The sequence below is a fragment of the Stegostoma tigrinum genome, chromosome 4, assembly GCF_030684315.1.
Source record: "Stegostoma tigrinum isolate sSteTig4 chromosome 4, sSteTig4.hap1, whole genome shotgun sequence".
In the NCBI taxonomy this organism is placed as follows: domain Eukaryota; kingdom Metazoa; phylum Chordata; class Chondrichthyes; order Orectolobiformes; family Stegostomatidae; genus Stegostoma; species Stegostoma tigrinum.
The window spans coordinates 125,374,803-125,396,879 of NC_081357.1; the positions used below are offsets into that span (position 1 = coordinate 125,374,803).

Consider the following 22,077-nt stretch of genomic DNA (forward strand, 5'->3'; position numbering starts at 1 on the left):
CATCCGCAGTTCTTTTGGTTTTTATTTAGTTCTGCAGCCGTGCCTGCCGGGGGCAGCACTGTTTCAGAAAGCCACATTGAGCTATTTTCCACTTTGTACTTGGTGTCTTAAGAGTTTGATTAACGGCTTTTCTCCTTTTTATGAAATCCATCATGTTTTGGTTTTTAGCATTTCCCAGTTGAGGCTGCAGGTTTTTACGAAATTTTGCTTTATTCCTGTAGTTTACTCATTTTGCATCTTGACACAATGTTTGCATGTAGGATAGAAAATTAGGTTTATTATAGCATATAGTCAAGTACAGGAGTACGTTGAAAAGTTTTCAATGGTGCCATCTTAAGTACAAAGAAACCAGGTACAAATCTTAGATACAAAATGGAACAAATAAAGTTTCTTCATTATTCAGAATACCAGTTAGAAAAATAAGAAAGTAAGTTTTAAAAGATAAACATTACAGCCTTTCTAGAAAGGGCCTGCAGTAGATAATGCAGGGGGCTTCCACATGTGGTCTGACTGGGCTTGCAAGCTGCTGACTGCTCACACCAGTTCCCAGTCCAACAAACGTCCCCTGTCTGGGCACACTGGCCACCCCCACTCTGCTCAGCATTAGCTGAATCAAAAGTAATAGGTACACATTCAATTGTATCACTGATTTTTATACTGAAAATGTGTTTTATTGGTGTGTATGGAATTTTTATAACATAGACAAAGATGTATCAGAAGCAAAAACAAAAGTTTTAGACTTTCCTATTCTAATTGTGCTGTTCACCAAAAGATAGTACAATTTATCACAGTAAGATTTAGGAGTAGAAGGAAGCCATTTGGCCTGTAGAATCTGTTCTGCTGTTCAACGAGATCAAGGCTAATCTGATTATCCTCTTCACTGCCTTTTTCCCTTAACCCTTCACTCCCTCACGGATGGGAAAAACTGTTTGTCTCAGCTTTGAATATACTTAATGACCCCGTCTCAACAGTTTTCAATAGGAAAGAAATCCACAGATTAACTACCCCCTGAGAGAAGAAATTCCCCTTTTATCTCTGCCTTAAACATGCTGCTCCTAATTCTTAGATTTTGGCATCTGGTTCTGGACTCTCCCAGAAGGGAAGATATATTTCTGCATCTACCTTGTCAAGTTACCTCAGAATCTTTACATTTCAATCGGGTTGCCTCTCATTCTTCTAAGTTCTAATGAGTACAGGCCCAACATATTCAATTTCCCTCATAAAACAGTCCCTTCATAGCTGGTAATGAAATGTGAGGCTGGATGAACACAGCAGGCCCAGCAGCATCTCAGGAGCACAAAAGCTGACGTTTCGGGCCTAGACCCTTCATCAGAGAGGGGGATGGGATGAGGGTTCTGGAATAAATAGGGAGAGAGGGGGAGGCGGACCGAAGATGGAGAGAAAAGAAGATAGGTGGAGAGGAGAGTAGAGGTGGGGAGGGGATAGCTGGTATCAGCCCAGTGAACCTTCTCTGGAAAGTCTCTCATGCCATTACATCTTTCCTTTGATAAGGTACCCGGAACTGTTCACTGCACTCCAGTTGTGGTCTGACATCTTTTTGAGGATAAATATCCTCTACCAGAAAGATTAGATTTAAAGCCAAATTAAAATGTGTATGTAAACCAGGCCTCGATAATAAGTGACTGAGAGAAATAACTTACTATGTTTTACGGACCGCAGCTTGTTGATTTTCCACATTCTCACCTTGCTCCAGCGTTCTCGATTCTGAATTTGGTAGAGAAGCAAATTTTGAACGTTTAACAACGGCCTCTGCATTTTAAACCTCAATCTGATCATTGCCCGTGCATTTTTTTGTTGTAAATATGTACATTATTACTGATAAAGTCAAAGTCATCCTTCTGTGAGTAAATAGATTGATTTATGTGACTGTAGGTTGACTACCAAAGATGGAGTTGTTTGGCATCTAGCATAAGTAATATCTGAATTTTGAGGATCTTGCACCTGGCATTAAGAAAGCCCATCATCTTTATAGGGAAGTTGATGACAAATGATTATTCTCTCGTGGCAGGGAGTATGAAATGTGATGTAAGGAATATTATTACACTTCTTCACTATTAATGATGTGGCAAAATATTTATGACTTTGATTTGAGCAGCAATTGAACAAGAAACATTTTGCGATGTAATTGTTATATTAATTGCATGAGGCAGTTTTTGGGATGAAAAACTTGAACCATTATGTTTTACAACTTAACCCAACATCGATCTGTAAATCCCTTGCATTTTCTGTAATTTCAGTGATTTGATTTGGTTGCTTTTTAACATTACAGTGCATTTTCAATATTGTATGAAACCATTTAGTCGAAAGTTTTGAACGTTCTCTTGGAGTGTTTTTTAATTGTGAGCAGGACCATGCAAATTGAGGTAAATGACTTAAATTTGTTGGAATTAATTTCTTACAAAAATCACTGCAATATGAGAAAGTTGATACTAAAATTATTGTAACTTTTCATATGTTAACATTGTGATGCAAAAATAAAGGGTTTGACTTTAGGGACAATACTTAATTGTTCATTTATAATGAGTATACTTAACATTGCTAAATGCACCTGTTAATTATAGCGTTACTTTACTTTAATTGCTTGCCTGGAGAATTCAAGGCTCCGTTGGGAGGGTCTGGAGCATAATTGCACGAAACTTACAATCCTCTAAATTTTTTGAAGGCTCTAGTCGAATAATTTTAAAATAGTACGCACGTTCAGACTTGAAGTAAACATTGCCAAAATCTTCTGATAGACATCATAGAGCTGTACCGTGCTTTTATGTTTTATTTGTTTATTTTTAAAGTTCGTGAAATGTTCTTTTGGGGATCTCTTGAATGAAAGCTTCATGACAAAAGCAGAACAGATAGTAAACTAGCTTCAAAAGATAGAGCTTAAAGCTAGTGAGTCTGACTGAAGGTGAGAAGTATCTACTCCCTCTATCACTGCTCAGTAGCAGCAGTGTGTACCATCTACAAGATGCACGGCAGAAATTCACCAAAGATCCTCAGACATCACCTTCCAAACCCACAACCACTTCCATCTAGAAGGACAAGGACCACAGATTTCAAATTTACCTATGCTATCAAGATGTTTGGTTTCTCTTCTGTTCGTTTAACAGTAGAACATGTAGAAAATGAAGATCATGTAGCTGAGATTTCCAGATTACACCATTTTTCTTCCCAAGAGTCTCAGAATAAATTCATCCATAATATTTTCTGAAAAATTTAATGAATTGAGATGAGTGAGTTGAAAAAATGTCATTACCCTCACATAGCGTAGGTCATGAGCCTGCAAGTACCCTTTCACACCACTCACTGTCCAGACTTGGCAATATATCGCTGTTCCTTCACTGTCACTTGGTCACCTGGAATTGGCTCCCTAAGGGCATTGTGGGTCAACTGACCTCACTTGGACTGTAGCCCTTCAAGACATCAACTCCTAACCTTTGCCTGTCCCTAGTTATCCTGAGTATAAATACTTGCCGGCTACCAACACCCATGTTCCATCAATGAATTTTTAAAAGTGTCAGTTGACAGAAATAGGCGCTAAAGTATGTCATTTGAAGAAGTGATTTTGATTCTTGAATCAGAAGTGCAGTACCAAATTTGCGGATATTACCAACTTTCAGGGTATATTTAATACTGAGGAAGAGTTTAAGCAAATATCCAAGAGACATTAGAAATGTAGATGGGTGAGGAAATGGCAAACTAATTTCAATGTAGCTAAGAGTGAGATGTTGCATTTTGGTAGGAGGAAAAGGAATCGACCTACATCTCTGGTAGGAGGAGATGTTTATTAAGTCTAGATGGCATCAAGGAGTTTAGAGGCACATACTCTCGACTTACAAAAAGTAGCAACAGAGGTTAACAAAGCCACAAAAAGATGATAAGCAAATTTCTACTGGAATGGAATTAAAAGCAGAAGTGTAAACCTGTGCAGAACCTTGGTTTGATCACACTTGGGAGTACAATATGCAGTTTCATTTTCCATTTTACAAAAGGGTGTCCAAGCAATAGAGAAAATGCAATGAAAGCTTTGAAAGGATGATACAAAAAGGGTATTACAGCCAGGGAAAAGTGTCGTGCTTTATGGCCTTTTCTGGGGGTGAGGGGGAAGCAAAGAAAGGGGGGACTGAAATAACACAATGGGGTTCATCAAAGGTATAAAAGGTTTTGATCTGGTTGTAAGGACATTCAAAAACTAAAGAATATAAATCAAGAATGCATGTTATTCCAGAGAAACTTAATGGTTAGAATGTGGAATGCCACTAAAAGTGGCCAAGGCTCCCATGCATTTAATGGCGTGCTATGGACTGTTAGCAACAGTGGCAGAATTGTACTTGATCACAATCTGCAAACTCATAGCCTGGCATATTCCTCACTCCTGTTTGCCTGGATGAGTGCAGCTCCAATGATATTCATGAAGCAAGAAGCCTTGTAGAGTAAAGCAGCCTGATTTATTGCTTCGGCATCCATGAGCATTCACTCCCTCTGCCACTGATGCTCAGTAGCAGCGGTGTATACCATCTACAAAACATAGTGCAGAAAGTCACCAAGGTCCCTGAAGCAACACCTTCCAAATCCATGACTGCTACCATCTAGAAGAGCAAGGCCAACAGTACATGGGAGTGCCATCTTGCTAGTTACTCTGCAAGCCACTCACCATCCTAACTTGAAAATATATACTGTTTCTTTACTGTGTTGTTGGGTCAAAATCCTGGAATTCCCTCCCCGAGGGTATTAAGGGTCTACATGCAGTGGTGTAAGGAGGTAGCGCACCACCACCTTTTAAGGGAAATTTAGGGATGAAAAATAAATGCAGACTCAGCACTGAAGGTCACGTCCCCTGAATTAATGCAGAGAGGAAATGTGTAATGTAAAGTAAGTGGGATATGCATAGAGGGATATGTTGAGAGTCAGATAAAGTAAGATGGATGAAGGCTGGATTAGACACCAGTGTAGATATTTTGGGCTGTTCTTGCTTGTTGTGTTGCTGAGAGTTCTGTGTTTTGTCATTTTCAGGTTGTAATCTCAATACAGCTTTTTATTTGTCCAAGTACGAGTGTTGCTTCAGTTCATAGTTTTCACATCCTGCGGAAAGTTGTCAATGATGTTTAATGGGATCAGAAATGAATAGGTTAAGTTATTAAAGAGGGAAAGAGGCAATGCATTTCCTTTTTAAATGGATGTGTGATGTAATTGTTCAGAAATAAAATCTTTCTTCCCAAGGGCTTTTAGAATGGATTGCTGAAACTGAAGGATGATACGGAAATCTGTGTATTTGGTGATGGCTCACTGCACGTGTATACCAGGACTGAGAAAATTGAACCCACGTGGGGTCATCAAACTACGGGATGAAAAGAAATATTTATTATGCATTTGGTTGAAACCAGGGCTGTGGTTTGAATCTAAATTTCTGCATTAACGATATTCTCTGCCTGTCTTCAGTGTTAACATTGACAGTGTCTCTCTTTTTAAGTAACACTCAAAATTTATCATCCTGAAGTCATCAGGACAAAGTTGGGGGGAAAAGAAACTCTTGATTATTTACTTTTCAAATTTACCTATTCTATCAAGATGTTTGGTTTCTCTTCTGTTTTTCTGAATGTTCTATAGTTAAACAATGAAGACCGTGGAGCTGAGATTTCCAAATTACACCTCTTCTTCTTCCCAAGAGTCTCAGAATAAATTTAATAAATTCATCCATAATATTTTCTGAAAAATTTAATGAATTGAGATGAGTGAGTTGAAAAAATGTCATTACCCTCACATAGTGTAGGTCATGAGCCTGTTGTATTTGGTTTGTCAACATCTAATAACTTAAGCAGAGACAGTAAATACACGGCCAATGGGAAGAAAAATCTTACAGAAAAGGTAATAGAACATTTAACATAAGCGAAATGTTTAGTTATGCAGCTTTGCACTTTTTAACAAAACTATTCAGCTTCATATTGTGCTGATTTCAACCTCTGGTATGACAATGCTAGAAAGGTGACAAATAAATCAAGAAAAGTTCAGCTTAATCACATTTGAATTAGGCACTTCTCAGTTTTCTGGATTTAACATTGGCACTCAGCAATTTCAAATCACAACTTCTGCCCTCATTTTTGTAAGTTGGATGTTGGGTGGTAATAATTGTCCCATTCATTTTTACACCTTTTTGTTTCTGGTTCACCATTTTCCATCTTTGAATCTGTTACTATTCTTGCACTGAACTTGAGGTGGTGGCCACTAGTTCCAAATTGTCTTCCAGTCTAATTATTTATTCCATTTTATTTTCCAGAACCAAGACAAACAATAATTCTTTCACTCTTGTATTAGAAATGTGGATTTTAAAGAAAAAATGTCTTTGTTCATGGTTTATGGGCATCATGCTAAAGTCAGCATTTATTGCCCATCTCTAAATGCAAGAGAGGTGCAAGAACAACTTGAATCAGCGTGGTGTGGATACAACAATAGTGCTGTTGGAAAGGGAGTGCCAGGATTTTGACCCAATAATATTGAAAGAATGACGATACAATTTCAACAATAAAAGCAAAATAGCAGGGATGCTGGACCAGTGAAATAAAACGGTAGTGCAGGACAGACTCAACAGGTCTGTTTGGCAGCATCGAGAGAGAGAGAGAGAGAAACAACATTAACATTTCGGCTCTGATGTGAATCTTCAAAAATGTGCATTTCCAGGTGAGAATGGAGTGTGGCTTGGATAGCATGTTGTATCTATTTCCACGTATCTGCTGCCCTTGTTCTCCGAGGTGGTAGAGGTATGGGTTTAGTTCTATCATATAAGTCTTGGTTACCTGCTGCAGTGTATCTTGTAAGACCATGAGAAATAGGAATAGGAGTAGGTCATTCAGCTCTTTGGGTCTACTCCACAATTCAATATGATTGTGGCTGATCTGACATTCCTCGCATCCACTTTGTTGCCCTTTCCTCACAACCATTGATTTTCCCTTGAACAATAGATGCTACATACAGCTTCTACTGTGTGCTCCAGCAGTGGAGGGATCAAACGCTTAAGAGGATGGATGGGGTGACAATCAAGTAGGCTTCGCAGTGTGGTTAAAACTCACTCAGACAGAAGGAAAAGCTGATGCTGGAGTCAGAGATAGCAAGGTGTAGAGCTGGATGAACACAGCAGGCCAGGCAGCATCAGAGGAGCAGAAAAGATGATGTCTCGGGCCTTGACCCTCCTTCAGAAAATTTTCTGAAGGGTCTAGACACAAAATGTCAGCTTTCCTGCTCCTCTGATGCTGCCTGGCCTGCTGTGTTCATCCAGCTCTACACCTTGCTATCTCTGACTTCAGCATCAGCAGTTCCTACTATCGCTAATCAAGTAGGCTGCTGTGTCATGGATACCATTGAGCTTGTTAAATGTTATTGGAGCTGTTCGCAGAAGGAAGTGAAGAGTATTTGTATTACATTCCACACTTGTGCCTTGCACATGGTGGACAGACTGGGGAGTAAGGAGATGAGTTACCTGTTGCAGAATTTCTAGTCTCTGGCATGCTCTTGCATCCACAGTATTTATATGGTGTCCCATTAGGGCGAAAATGATTAAATTCTTTCTTGGAGGTGATTATCATTGCCTATCACTTTTCTGACAAGCTCCTTGCCACTTAATAGCCCTTGTCAAACTCATGCTGCATGCAGCCACAGACCATGTATGCACACAGCCTGACTGCGAAATCGGTCACTATCCCTCCTGATGCAAAGATAGTTATGGGGGAAAGAAACAGCTAAAGAGGCTTGGACCTAGCACACAGTCTTACAGCAACGTCAGTATCTCATTCCTGGGTCAGTGTTTATCACCCATTCCGAACTGCCTTTGAGCCAAAGGGTAGTTTGAGCGCAGTTAAACTGTTCCATCATAAGCTCACAGGATGTGAATCATAAGCTCCGCAGTCAAATACAGGCCAGACTGGGAAATGGTGCAGGTTTCATTTCCCAAAGGATGTTGGTAAACCAGAATCAAAAACAGAGATTGCTGGAGAAACTCAGCAAGTCTGGCAGCTTCTGTGGCGAGAGAAAGCAGAGTTAATGTTTTGAGTCCAGTGACCCTTCTTCAGAACAGAACCACATGCGTTTTTACAATCAACTATGAGGGTAGCTTTTAACGCCAGATTTGTACTGCGTTAAAATTTCTCCATCTGCTGGAGTGGATTTTGACCTCTTGACCGCAGTGCATTACTCAATTAAGTTAGCAGTGAGCTGATATTACCACTACACCATCTCCTCACCACTGAACTCTGACATTTGATGGTGAAACCTCGAGAGGAGTCGGAGATGGATTATTCACCTGATGCCTCTGGCTGAAAATATGACACTTTCTGAAAGCCAGAAACACTTTGCCATATAGAACCAGAGAAAATGGTGAACCAGAAACAAAGGGGTAATTATGAATGGGACAATTATTGTTTGTCTCGGTTCTGGAAAACTAAATGGAATAAATAATTAGAGTGGAAGACAATTTGGAACTGGTGGCCATCACGTCAAGCTCAGTGCAAGAATATTAACAGAGTCAAAGATGGAAAATGGTGAACCAGAAACAAAAAGGTATAAATAAAGGTGTCCAGAAAGCTGAAATGTGCCTAATTCAACTGTGATTAAGCTGAACCCTCTGTGTGGCTAGATTTTCTTGATTTATCTGTTACCCTTCTAGTGTTGTCATACTGTAAGTTGAAATCAGCATAAAATAAAGTTGAACAGTTTTGTTAAAAGTGCAAAGCTTCATAAGTAAACGTTTTAATTATGTTAAATGTTCTACTACCTTTTTCTGTAATTTTTTTTTCTTTCCATCCAGAGTTTCCACAGTTAGCTGTACTACCAGTTAATGCAGTGACTTTTCCTACTTTAAAATTGTCTGCCAGGGCAGCTCTAAAGCTGACTGCAAAAAGATGCAGAAGAGTTACATGATTTCTCCTTTTCGCGGAGTGGGAATAATCTGCATTGGGTAGCTAAATACGACATTAAAAATATTGTGTTTGGTGCATAAACCTCTTTCTGTGGCTGTGCTCTACTCTTTGTAGTTTATTTTTATTGTCTACTTTGAAACTTTGTACAGTTTACACTAGACAGTGACATGGCTGAATTAATAGTTGCTAAAGTGACAGCATCATTGAAGTGTCCATAACTGGCCATTATTGTTCACTTCTGTATATTGTGTGGAATGGATCGCTGGGTCTCATTTTTCTGCATATGTTATTGACTGACATTTCCAGAAGAGAAAGTATTTTGAAACATGTGACTTCTATCCTGTGCCTTTTTAGAAATGGTTATCTACAAATGCATCAAAGTCTGATTTTCGAGACAAAAGTTGGGTGAAATGCTTGTGCGAATGTCTTTGGAACAATGTTGTGCCAGCTGTTATGTAGTTCAGTGTGCCATAAAGTGGTAGGTTTTTGCTTTCAAAGGAACAACTTTGATCTTAAAATTTTTAGTTTCCTCAGCCCTTCGGGAAATATTTCTCCTTTTACTTTGCATCAAGTTTTTGTGTAGCTTGGCAATCAGTTGTACCAGCTCTGATCCAAGAAATCAAACCCAACAAAACTGTCTCATTTAGAATAAAAAAGAACTTTGTAGGAAGGTGCTTTGATGATTGCTCAGGACTCCTAAGTGAAGGTTGCCAATGTGCTGGCAAATCTTGATTACTTGGTCTAGACGCCCATTAAACTTTAGTTTCCGGTTGAAATCGTCTGGAAGTTTGTTTCGTTTGTTGTTTAGTCTTTTAACTGAATCAGATAGACCTGACGGTAAGATTTAAACTGTGTGTACTTTGAAAGTTAATCCAACAACAGCAATTGAGCCAGTTCCTAGGATTTTGCAGCACAAATATATAAGGTGCAGGCCTTCTGACAAAGTAACAGTCAGACTATTGCACACTGAGAGCAGATTTTGAAAACTACTCTCAGCAAGGAATTAAACTATATGCTTTGGACGCTGAGCTGACATTTAAGATGAAGTTCTGGTTTAATCATCAATTCCTCTGGTTCGAAAACATTCGATGATTGCTCATCTGTTTGTCCGTCTTAAAATGTGACCAAAATTATGTTTGGTCCTTCGTGACAGATGATACCTTTTTTGTCCATGAACAAGTAATCCACAAACCCCAGATTATGTGCTGGGGACCCAGTTTCATGTCTTACCACAGCAGAGAATGGAACGTGGATTCAATGAAAATCTGGAATTAAAAGTCTCATGATGACCATGAAAGCATTGTTAAATTGTGCACTCATAATCCTTTTGGTAAAGATAAGCTGCTACCCTTACTTGCTCCAGCCTACACGTAACCCCCAGACCCACCGTAACATGGTTGGCTCTTCATTGCCCTCTGAATTGGCCCCTCAAACCATTCAATTGTATCGAATGTCTCTGGAAAAAGTCAAGGTCTTGCCTGGCATAAGCTCAGGCACCAGAAATGACAAAGGCACACTCAACCCTGTTGACCTTGCCAGCATCTGGGGACTCCTGCCAAAATGCGAAAAGCTGATTACTCAAGCAGCAACATGACATTGTGTGCAAGGTCAGGCATTCAGGTCAGGTTCTGCCTCAGCCACTCCGCTCCTGACCTCATTTGAGCTTTTCTTAGAAAATGGACAGCAAAGTGAGGTGAGAGCGACTGTCTTTGACGTCAAGAGCACATTTGACTGAGTGTGGCAGCAAGGAGGCCTAGCAAAAGTAAAGTCCAATGGAGTCCTAACTGGAGGTCAGTCATTTTAGCTCCAGGACTTCTGTGCAGGTCTTCCTCAGGGCCTAGGCCCAACCATCTTCAGCTGCTTCTGAATATTGTGCAATTATTCATGACTCCTCAGATGTTGAAGCAGTTCATGCCCAAATGTTCCCCTGCCTCAGTATTAACATCCTGAGGGTTATCATTGACTGGAAACTGAATTGGGCTAGCCTTTTAAATACTGTGACTATAATACCAGGTCAGAAGCTAGGAACCCTGCTGTGAGTAACTCACCTCCTGACTCCCTCAAAACCGGTCCATCAGCTACAAGGCACAAGTTAGGAGTTGAATGCCTGGATGGGCACCGCTCTAACAATACTCAAGAAGTTGACACCATCCAGGATAAAGCAGCCTGCTTGATTGATATCCCATCCTCGAGCATCCGCTCCCTCTACCACAGCTCTGTAGCAGCAGCGTACTCGATCTACAAGATGCACTGCTGAAATTCAGCAAAGATGTTGGACAGCACCTTCCAAATCCATGATCTCTTCCACTGTTTTTCTGGACAGAACCCCTTTATTAAAATAGAGTATACAGCTGGAAATTGAACTGCAAACTTGTGCATGTGATGAAAAAGACCAAGTCATAGGACAAAAAGCAAGAGGGGCTTTCAGTACTTAGGAATCCAGTGTTCTAAGAACAATGACCATCTCATAGGTTTTTAAATTGCACAGACAAGTTTAAATTTAAAAAACAACTCACCAAAAACTTATTTTTTAAAAAAAGGGAACATGGTCCTAATGTTAGCTACTTTTTTTTTTTAACAAAAAAAGAGACAGTGCTGATGGTGGCTCTGTTTTATTTTAAATAACTGCACACCTGCACAACTCAGCATGTAGGTGTACACAGATCAGTGACCAGTTGTGTTCAGTGGCATCCCTTTGCTTTTAAACTGAGCAATGACCAATTAGCAGACTTGCAAAAGGCACATTTTCTAAAACTCTCTTCAAATAGTATTATGTTGGGACGATTGTGTAAATATCACTTCTTCGAAGTCACTCACAGTAATACACTTGGAGTGTTCATAACTGGTACCACTTCTGATCAATGAATAGATAATTGAACAAAAATGGCTCCGCTGCAAATCAGATTTACATTTCCTATCTTAATTGAAGTATGATCCTCGCTAAAACAGAGCAACTGAGGACCTTGTACAGAAATATAATGACGAGACAATGATTCACGAGTTTCAGCCCCATGTTGAGGAAAACAGTGGTCCAAGTGAGACTTCCTTTTAAGTGAGTAGTAAAAATGGCATTCTGTTTTAAATCAATAATTAAATCTCCCAGGTAGCTGGAATTGAAAGCTATATGTGAATTTGAATGAAACAATAACCATCAAATCAACACTTTTCTTTTCCCCTTTGGTAGTATTAAATATTTATGGGAACATAGGAGGACTTAATTCTAAATGATGCTTTCACAATTATTATGCATTTTGAGTGACCAGAACAATCATTTTGTGGTTTGCTAAAGTTGCAATTTAATATAGGTTAAATTATGCATGCTGCTGAATTACAAAGGAATTTTCTCCGCATCAGTTTGACTATCACCTGTACCTAACATACTTTTGCACTGATGTTAGTGTTTGTGTAGTCAATAGTTAAGCACTTGTTTGCTTCTCAACTTGACTACAGATGTCAGGAGCACCTTTTGCCTGTCCAAGATGAGCTCAGTCTTGATGGACTCTTCAGCATCCGAATGTAAAACAAAACTGCCTTAAGTCTGGAAATTAAGCCAACAGAAATTTCAATGTTATGTCTTTATAGTCAGGTAGATTTTTCAAAGGAATCTTCCCTTGCCCGCATTTCAAGACACAGCCTCAAACTGGTGGCAGTGGTTTCAATAATGCTCCTTTGTCACTTAGACCACCCGCTGTGTAAAAAAAATTGCCCTGTGTGTGGAATACTGCTCCTAAGGAAGTGGCGAATGTGAGCACAATTACAGCATTTAAAAGACAGTTGGGTAAGTACATGAATAGGAAAGTTTTGTAGGGATATGGGCCAAGAACAGGCAGGTGGGACTAGTTTAGTTCCATGTTTGGCATGGACTGGTTGGACTGAAGGGTCTGTTTCCATGCTGTATATCGCCATGACTCTGGTATTTGAAAGCAGCGTATTACTATTTCTACAGAAGCATTTGAATGTGGATGCCATGCAAATGTTTAAGATTAACAATGCAACCAACCTTTAATAACACTGTCAGCTTCGCTGTCTGTTGAGGAGCAGAGCTGTTTAGCCAGTCTACATGGTGTTTAATGTAATAATAAGATTAAGAAGCACTGATCAGCAGCATAGGTTAAGTACTTTAAGTGTATATAAACAGACTTCTGAGACACTTGGTACTTAATGGAGGAGGCAGACATTATATTACATTGTGTAAATACTCTCTTGGTTGGAATATTGGCATCTGGTTTCCAAAAGAGCATGAGATAAAGAACATAATTAGGCTATTCAGTCCATCGAGTCTGCTCTACCAGTCGAAAGTGGTGTATATGTTTCTCAACTCCAATTTCCAGCCTGCTCACCATTTCAGAAAGAATTGCAGAGGATAATCAAAAAAAGTGAAGATTGGAAACTGAGATTTGAGTTGTGTGGCACATTATAATGGTGAGTTATTTTGTGAAGATGTCTGATCGTATGTGTAAATTGTCAGGGTATGATTACCCACTGATGTGCTCTGAACCCAGTGAAAACAGCCAGAGTCAGATTGTCAGTTTGAGCAACTCGCTTCGAGAAAAGTGACATAAAGATACAATACAATCTAACCATCCTGTTTCATTTTGCTTTTCTGTTAATTTCTTGTATTGTACTGAGATTGGCGTTTTTTTTTAAAATATAAAAAGTCTCTGGTCGAACACACTCCCTTTTTAAGGTGCACAATATCAGCGGGAGGGCAGTAAGATGTTTCCTGTCAGAAGGCAGCTTTTGCATTTTTAAACCAGTACATTTTGTACAGATTGGTTTCCATCTGAAAAAGGAAACAATTGCAGGAAGCAGAGGGAAGGTCCCCATTGTTAGATGATGCTGAAAGCTCAGGTATAGTAATTTTGAGGCCCCAGCTCCATCTTGTTTTTCAAAAATTAGAGCTGACAAATGCTTTCTCTAAAATAAACCAATTCAATGCTTCAGCACTGACAGGTTTAATGAAAGCAAAAGTCAATAACCTCCATGGATATATGCAGTACACCTATTCTTGCAAGTAGATTTGACATTAAAAAAAATGGTTGGCTTGCCGAGCTGTTTTGTTGTTTCACAGACGTTTCATTGCCGTGCTTGGTAACATCTTCAGTGCAGCCTCTGATGAAGCGTCAGTGTGTTTTCCCACCTGGTTTGTAACCTCTGGGGCCTGTTGCAATGGATTGCCTCAGTTTCGGGTTTCCTTAATTGTGGAATTTACATGGGGTTGCGTTCAATGTATTTATTAATAGCCTGCTTCGTAGAGTGCCAGGGTTCCAGGAATTCTTGTGCCTGTCTCTGCCCAGCCTGTCCCAGGATCTTGGTGTTGTCCCAGTCGAAGTGGTGGTTCTCCTTGTCCATGTGGATTGAGATGAGTGAATATCGGTCGTGTCTTTTTGTAGCCAGTTGGTGTTCATGTTCTCTTGTTGTTAGTTTCTCCCTGTTTGTCCGATGTAGTGTTTCTTGCAGTCTCTGCAGGGGATCTTGTCCATGGTGGGGAGTGGGTCTTTAGTTTGGGTGTCGTAGGGTTGATGTGGGGCTTGTGTGCCACTCTGATGCCCAGTGGTTGTATTGAACTTGAATAGTAACCGTCCCAGCACACACAAACGAAGATGCATGCGAACACTATTTAAAAGGACAACAACACACTGCAGCAACATGAAACTACACCAAGAGGAGGAGGAATACCTCTTCCAAGTGTTGAAGGATAATGGATATCCAAAGAACTGGGTCAGGAGATGCCTACAGGAACAGCATCAGAGAGTTTCTACACGCCCCGACACACATCACACTACCCTACATCAGGAACACGTCGGAACTCACCACAAAACTTCTATGACCGCTGGGCATCAGAGAGGCACACAAATCCACATCAACCCTACGACAAGTGCTCACCCAAACTAAAGACCCACTCCCTGCCATGGACAGGACCAATGTCATCTACAAGATCCCCTGCAGAGACTGTGAGAAACACTACATCGGACAAACAGGAAGGAAACTAACAACAAGAGAACATGAACACCAACTGGCTACAAAAAGACACGACCGATACTCACTCATCTCAGTCCACATGGACAAGGAGAACCACGACTCTCACTGGGACAACAGGGACAGGCTAGGTGGAGACAAGCACGAGAATTCCTGGAAGTGTCGCGCTCCACGAAGCAGGCTATTGATAAACACATTGATCTCAGCCCCTTATACACTCCACTATGGAGGAAACCCAGAAGTGAGGTAATCCATCGCAACGGACCTCAGAGCTTTAAAAACCAGGCGGGAAAACACACCGAAGCTTCTTCAGGGGCTGCACTGAGGATGTTACCCAGTATGGTAATGAAACGTCTGCAGAACAACAACCAGCTCGGCGAGCCAACCACCCTCAACACCCACAACCCAACATACAAATCTGCTCCAAAATGGGTATTGTAAACAATATTTAATTGTTCAAAGAAAATTATAAGATTACAGATTTATATGAAGCAAACATTAAGTATTGAAGTAAAATCGGAAATAGGAAAATACTTCATGGAAATATAGATGGAAGATGTCGAAAAGGACTGGAAATTTAAGTCATGGTATCATCTTCCCTTTCATGAAGCAAAACCTCAAGGGACAAACTAGTTAAAACAGCTGCTTAAAGTGCAGCTTTACACTTTCTAATCTGACTATAAGTCAAGGCATTACCTTTTAAAAATAAAGATATTTGGAATAAAAATCATGGACTGCTACTTTCCAAACCCCCACCAAAAAAATGTCAACAAGTATGGGCTGACAATTCATTAAACTCGCAGGTGGCTTATTTAATATCAAACAGGTTGGAAGATTTTTTGACAAGGAATGAGAGTGCATTTGAAAACACTTTGTAAACCCCTTTTTTAAAAATTCCAGTCCATTGTTGTTGCTTTATTTCCTATCATTTACTCCTCCAGCCTACCAGCAAAGTTAATAAAATGTGAGGCTGGATGGACGCAGCAGGCCAAGCAGCATCTCAGGAGCACAAAAACTGACGTTTCGGGCCTAGACCCTTCATCAGAAAAGGGGGATGGGGTGAGGGTTCTGAAAATTAAATAGGGAGAGAGGGGGAGGTGGACCGAAGATGGATAGAGGAGAAGATAGGTGGAGAGGAGAGCAGAGTTAAATTGCTATGCAGGCAGCAATTGGCAGTGAGGGGCCCAGTCTGACCGGGAACTGGGGCTATTGGTAAGGCTTGATCAGGTCCTTGTGACACAGTGGTAATGTGAATCAAAAGGCACAGGTTCAAGTCTCAACTGCCCTGGACATGTTATAAATATCCAAACAGACTGATTTAAAAACATCTACCAAGACCAATTTGAAGCCCAGGTTCCAAAGCTCCAAAGAATATATTTAAAGAACTCTGCTGTGTGTAGGAATCTGAGTGTCTCAGTACCCAAATCACAAAATGTTATTATAGGATGCAGAGGAGATTTTTCTCCCTCAAGGGGAAATGAAATAGGGGACACTGTTTAACCATTTATTTTATACTTTTATTCACTCATGGAATGAGGGTGCAGCCAGCATTTGTTACCCATATCTAATTGCCCAGAGGGCAGTTAAGAGTCAACCACATTGCTCTGGGGCTGGAGTCACATGTAGTTCAGTCCAGACCACGTAAAGTTGACAGTATCCTTCCATAAAAGGCAAAGGTGAACCTGATGGGTTATTAGGTAAGGGTGTTTTTTTTTCCTCTGGCTTGTTGGTCTGTGAAATTCTCTGTCCCACACATCAGTGCGGTCTTGGTCATTGGCATTTTTTTAAGTGGTGTTAGATCTTGATTGACAAGGGAATCAGTGAAGGTAGGGGTAGGCAGAAAAATGGAGTTCATGCCGCAATCAGTTTAGCCATGATCTTATCAAATGTCAAAGCAGTTTCAAGGGGCCGAATGGCCTACTGCTGTTGCTAATTAAAATATTTCTTATATAGCTGGTCAGATCCTTCCTAGTGCTCCAATTCTGCTAAGCCCCACCTCCCAGCAAAATATGATTCTTCGAAGGTGGAGAATAAATTTAAGGGAAAGGAAAGTTGTTGGTGGTGGCCCATCCATAATTAGACCAGGAACATGACTAAAACCAGAAGTGCTCATTTTGAAGGGCAGGGTTTCTTGTCTACTGACTCAGCTGAACATAATGGACTAAGAATAAATTGCTTCAATCTTCAAAAACTCCTGGCGCCTCTTTCCCCTCCTTTCTCAAAAAAGTAGAATTGAGCTATTCGCACAGTCAGCACATTGTGCATTCAAACAATGGTTCCTTAAAATAGAAACAGACAATGAGTTTGAAGACCAGAAGTTATCTTCCTTTTAAAAGAAGAAATGGCAACGATAGCCATATCATAGTGACAGCTTTAAATGTATGTGTTAACTGATAAAGATTACATTGCACGTAGCAGCGTTCACAATTAATAACAATGATTTTTACAATTTTTTTCAATGTTTTGTGACCTACAATCTCAGCGTTTGCTTCACGTGGTAAAAATCCCACATTTCTAAAACTGGAGGAACAATAATTTTCTCTTTAAATAGCTGTGAAATCTTATTCAGCTGTGAGTCTTTTGGAGATGTTGTAATTATTGGATTACCTGTCTTGAAGAATGTAAATTTTGTCAAGGCATCAAATGCTTACTTTTGGAGGGAGGACTATGTGGAAAGACATTACCCTTTAATGTCCTGTTTGTTTGTTTGTTTGTTTGTTTGTTATTTCCAGCTACATTTTGAAGAATACAGAGGCTTCAAACCAGGAAGCTAAACCAAAGCTCTCACTTTTTGATGAGGAAGTAGATGCTGACGCTAGTCTTTTCGAGCTGGTGAAAAATTTCACCACCCCAGCCATGAAGAAATCCTTTTTGAATGATGGTGCGTTTTGACTTAGGAGCTAATAGTTAGATTTACTGCCTCATTTTCATGGATGTGGAGTGCCTGCAATTTCCCTGATGGAGATTATACATGTTCATTTCCAATGTACATCTGTCTGCTAGTTTTAATGCCATTATTGACTTGTTTTATTTGAAGTTAGTTTGATAACATTTATCCACTGAGATCACCACAAATGATCAGCCTAATGACTGTTCCATTGAGACATCTGTCACTTAATTAAGACATCACTGGATGATCTGTATTGCAGAAACAGCTCACCCTGAAATCTTGTTGCTGAATTGCCAAATTATCTGAGGGTGCAGATATTTTCTTGCAGGCTTAACCAACATTTTTAAAGAATTTTTGCTTTGATAATTTACAGTACAACCTTATTTGAGGCATATAAATAAGACATGACCATTTATGACTGTGTTATTGATATTAATGCTGGACAAGTAGCTATAATACAACTTATTCATGACGTTTTATCGGCTCAGAGTCGCCAGATTTTAACTGGTGGAAGTTCGGAACATATTGCTTGGAGTTGGGATAGAAATTGGTTGCAGTCATTTCTCGGTACATTAACTATTACATGCAGTTGGTGAATGCATCAATTATGAAGGCAAAGGTTCATCTGAAATTAGGGTCATCTTTTGCCCATATGACTGAGTTGTTGACCTCCTGTTCCTATGAACATATGTATTAGGAGCAGGGTAGTACATTTGGACCCTTGAGTCCACACCACCATTCAATAAGACAGGGCTGTACAAGGTAGAAACAGACCCTTTGGTCCGACTCGTCCATGTTGACCCTATCTCCTAAATTAATCTAGATCCATGTGCCAACATTTGGCCCATTAACCACTAAACCCTTCCTCTTCCTAAACCCATCCAGGTGCCTTTTAAATGTTGTTGTAGCAGCCTCCACAATTTCCTCTGGCAATTCATTACATACATGTACCACCCTCTGTGTGAAAATGTTGCCACTTGGGTCCCTTTTAAATCTTTCCTGCTCACTTTAGACCTATGCCCCTCTAGTTCTGGACCGCCCCCACTCTGGGAAAAAGACCTAGATTATTCACCCTATTCATCCTCCCCATGATTTTGTAAACCTCTATAAGGTCATCCCTCAGCCTCCGAGGCTCCAGGCAAAATAGCCCCAGCCTAATCACCCTCTCCCTTTTTAGCTCAAACTTTCCAACCCCGGCAACATCCTTGTAAATCTTTTCTGAGCCTTTTCAAGTTTCACAACATCCTAGAGTAGGGAGACCAGAATTGCACACACTATTCCAAATATGGCCTAACTAATGTCCTGTACAGCCAGAACATGATCTCCCAACTCCTAAACTCAATGCACTGACCATTAAAGGCAAGCGAACCAAACACCGCCTTCAATATCCTGTCTATCTGTGATTCCACTTTCAAAGAGCTATGAACCGGTCCTCTAAGATTTGTTTGCTCAGCAACACTTCCCCAGGACCTTACCATTTAAGTGTATAAGTCCTGCCCTGATTTACTTTTTGCAAAATGCAGCATCTCACACTTACCTAAATTAGCCTAAAGACCATGCCTGATCTGACTTCCATCTGGACTCTGCATTCCTGCCTGCTCCCTATACCTTTTGACTGCCTTGTTCATCAAGAATCTATCGACCACTGCAATATCTTCATTATTCACTCATGGGACATGGGCATTGCTGGCTGACCAGGTGCCCCTACCCACCTAATTGTCCCTTGAAGATGGTGTTGAACTGCCACAGTCCACATGCTGTGGGTAGACCCACAACCTTGGTGGGGTGGTTGTCTTTCAGGATTTTGACCCACTGACACTGAAGGAAGGTTGATATGTTTTCCAACTCAGGTGGTGAGTGGCTTGGAGGGGAGTTTGCATGGGGCGGCATTCCTCTATATCTACTGCCCTTGTGCTCTTTGAATGATCTCTGACACTCTTGGTGGGGGCCAGAAGAAATCTCCAAAGACTCATAAACCCATTGAGGGGAAAGTGTCCTCATCTGTATTAAATGTGAGACATCTTCTTTTTATTCCCCATTTCTAGCTTCTTCCCCCAAGGGAATATCCTGTCAGCATCCAGCCCATTAAGTTCTCTCTGTATCTAATGTTGTAATAAGATTGCCTGTCATTCTCCTCAACACTAATGGATACTGTCACCTACATCTCCATATGATTAATCCCCTCCTCCCAGGTAGCAGTTGATTTCTCCAAAAGTTAGTTCACTCATTTTATAAGATCCTACTTGGGCTATTCATCTCATCGGCAATGACTGTGGAGTAAATGTTGGGGTTCACAGGCAGCGCCAGTGGTAAAGTAAGGGATGAGTACCAATCCTGGACCAGCAGCCATCTTTGGGAGTTGTGTAGAACTGATAAGGGGACAAGCCTTAAAAAGAAATGTAATGAGGTCTCTTGCTAGGTGGGGAAACGAGCATAATGCAAGCTTCCTTTGAGGCATTCCGTTTAGAAGAGGGGCCCTTACAGTCGTCATAATGCTGTTTTATGTATGTAGATGATCATATTGGGTAAATAGTAAAGGCATCTGCTAATATAACTTGTAGATATTGTAGTGCCTGTGAAGCAGGTGCAGAATAACACATGCATCATGGTTCAACTTAGATGCAAATTGTACCAGTTTTTCATTGGAAAAATGGGTGACCAAGGCCCAGTTTCTTCCTCCTTGAGGTCACGATCACCCTGGTCCAAGGGATGTAACCTGTCGTGGTTACTTTGCCCGTCTCTGATACTCAGTGTCCAGAAGGCCTCACTCCAGCTCATTGACTCTGACTCTGAGCCAAAGTCCTCAGGCTATAGGTCCTTGAATTGTTACATAATTGCCTTGGAGTATATTGGCATCCTTGAGCCCTCACATAATGCTGCTCTAAGACATTGCCTACCCTAGCATCTTATATAGCGTTTCAATTAAATAAATATTATACAAATTAATAATGCTGCTAAACCTGTCTGTGTGCTTACTGTTACCCTGTTTAACATGGCATTCACTGGGTGTGGATTCCATCTGACCTGCATTGAAATGTCAATCTAAGTTTTATACACCCAAAACTCTCAAATTGGATTTAAACCTTTGAGCCTCTGATTTGAGGAAGGGTACTACACTAAATCAGACTAATATCCCCAGCTTCACCAATCAGCTTGACCAAAACCCCGTTGTACACGTTCCAAAGGTATGGTTTCCTTCAATTCTTAATTTCCAAAACACAATTGCACTGAAACTAAAATATATACACACTGGGACTCCATATTTTAGAGACATTTTTGCACATGAGATAACAAAATGTGTAACCTTCAACATATGTAATGCATATATCAAACTTGAAGAGGTTTCTTTTTCTAAGATAACAAGATGTAGAGCTGGATGAACACAGCAGGCCAAGTAACATCAGAGGAGCAGGAAGGCTGACGTTTCGTGCCTAGACCCTTCTTCGGAAAGGGTCCTTTTTCTGATGAAGGATCTAGACCCAAAACGTCAGCTTTCCTGCTCCTCTGATGCTGCTTGGCCTGCTGTGCCCATCCAGCTCTACACCTTGTTATCTCAGATTCTCCAGCATCTGCAGTTCCTACTATCTCTGAAAGAGTTTTTTTTTTGATCAGTTTGATGGTGACCAGCTTATGAAAAGACTTTTCAAATTGAGTTCTTTTAAAAATTGTCACTGAATCTGATTTTTTTTCCACTGCAGCATGTTCAGTTTGATGTCAGGAAAAAGAGTTTATAAAATTGTCATGTGTTCATTCTTTAATTCACTTGTTCTGTGCCAACTTTTAGGCTTTAAGGTAAGCTCTTGTTTGTCTTTAATTCTGGCATTTAAAAACATTTTAACAGATGCTTGGTCACATATTACAAGAACTTCTGTAGCTTCAAGATTTAATTTTCAAATTATTCAAAGTGGGTGAGAAATCAACTCCCATTACTGCATTCATTTTGCTAACTGATGCATTTACCGTTACTTCCCTCTCTCTCAATCAGTAATTTATGGCTAAAAATGCATGGTTTGATAACATGGTTTCTGCCCAGCGTGGAAGGGTCCCTGAATTACAGGAAGAGGTCCATCTTTTCCAGTGTACTTCAGAATACAGGCAGGTTCATAATTCGTCTGGAGTGCTTTACGAGTAGAATCCAGTCAACAGCCAGCTGGGTATGCTCTGGAAATTAAGAATTGAAGGAAAACATACCTTGGTAACATGTACAAAGGGGTTTTGATCAAGCAGATGGGTGAAGTGGTGGAGATTAGTCTGATTTAGTGGTTGGACCCTTCCTCAAGTCAGAGGGTC

The 22,077-nt window shown here is 40.3% G+C and overlaps 1 protein-coding gene across 1 annotated transcript in view; it reads left to right on the forward strand.

The window, feature by feature from the left end:
• Window positions 1-22,077, forward strand: part of hs1bp3 (HCLS1 binding protein 3) — a 70,331-nt gene that overhangs the window by 43,071 nt on the left and 5,183 nt on the right. Inside the window, exon 5 of the mRNA XM_048531588.2 lies at window positions 17,630-17,778. Coding sequence (XP_048387545.1) covers window positions 17,630-17,778 — 149 coding nt within the window. The remainder of the gene's footprint in view (window positions 1-17,629; window positions 17,779-22,077) is intronic.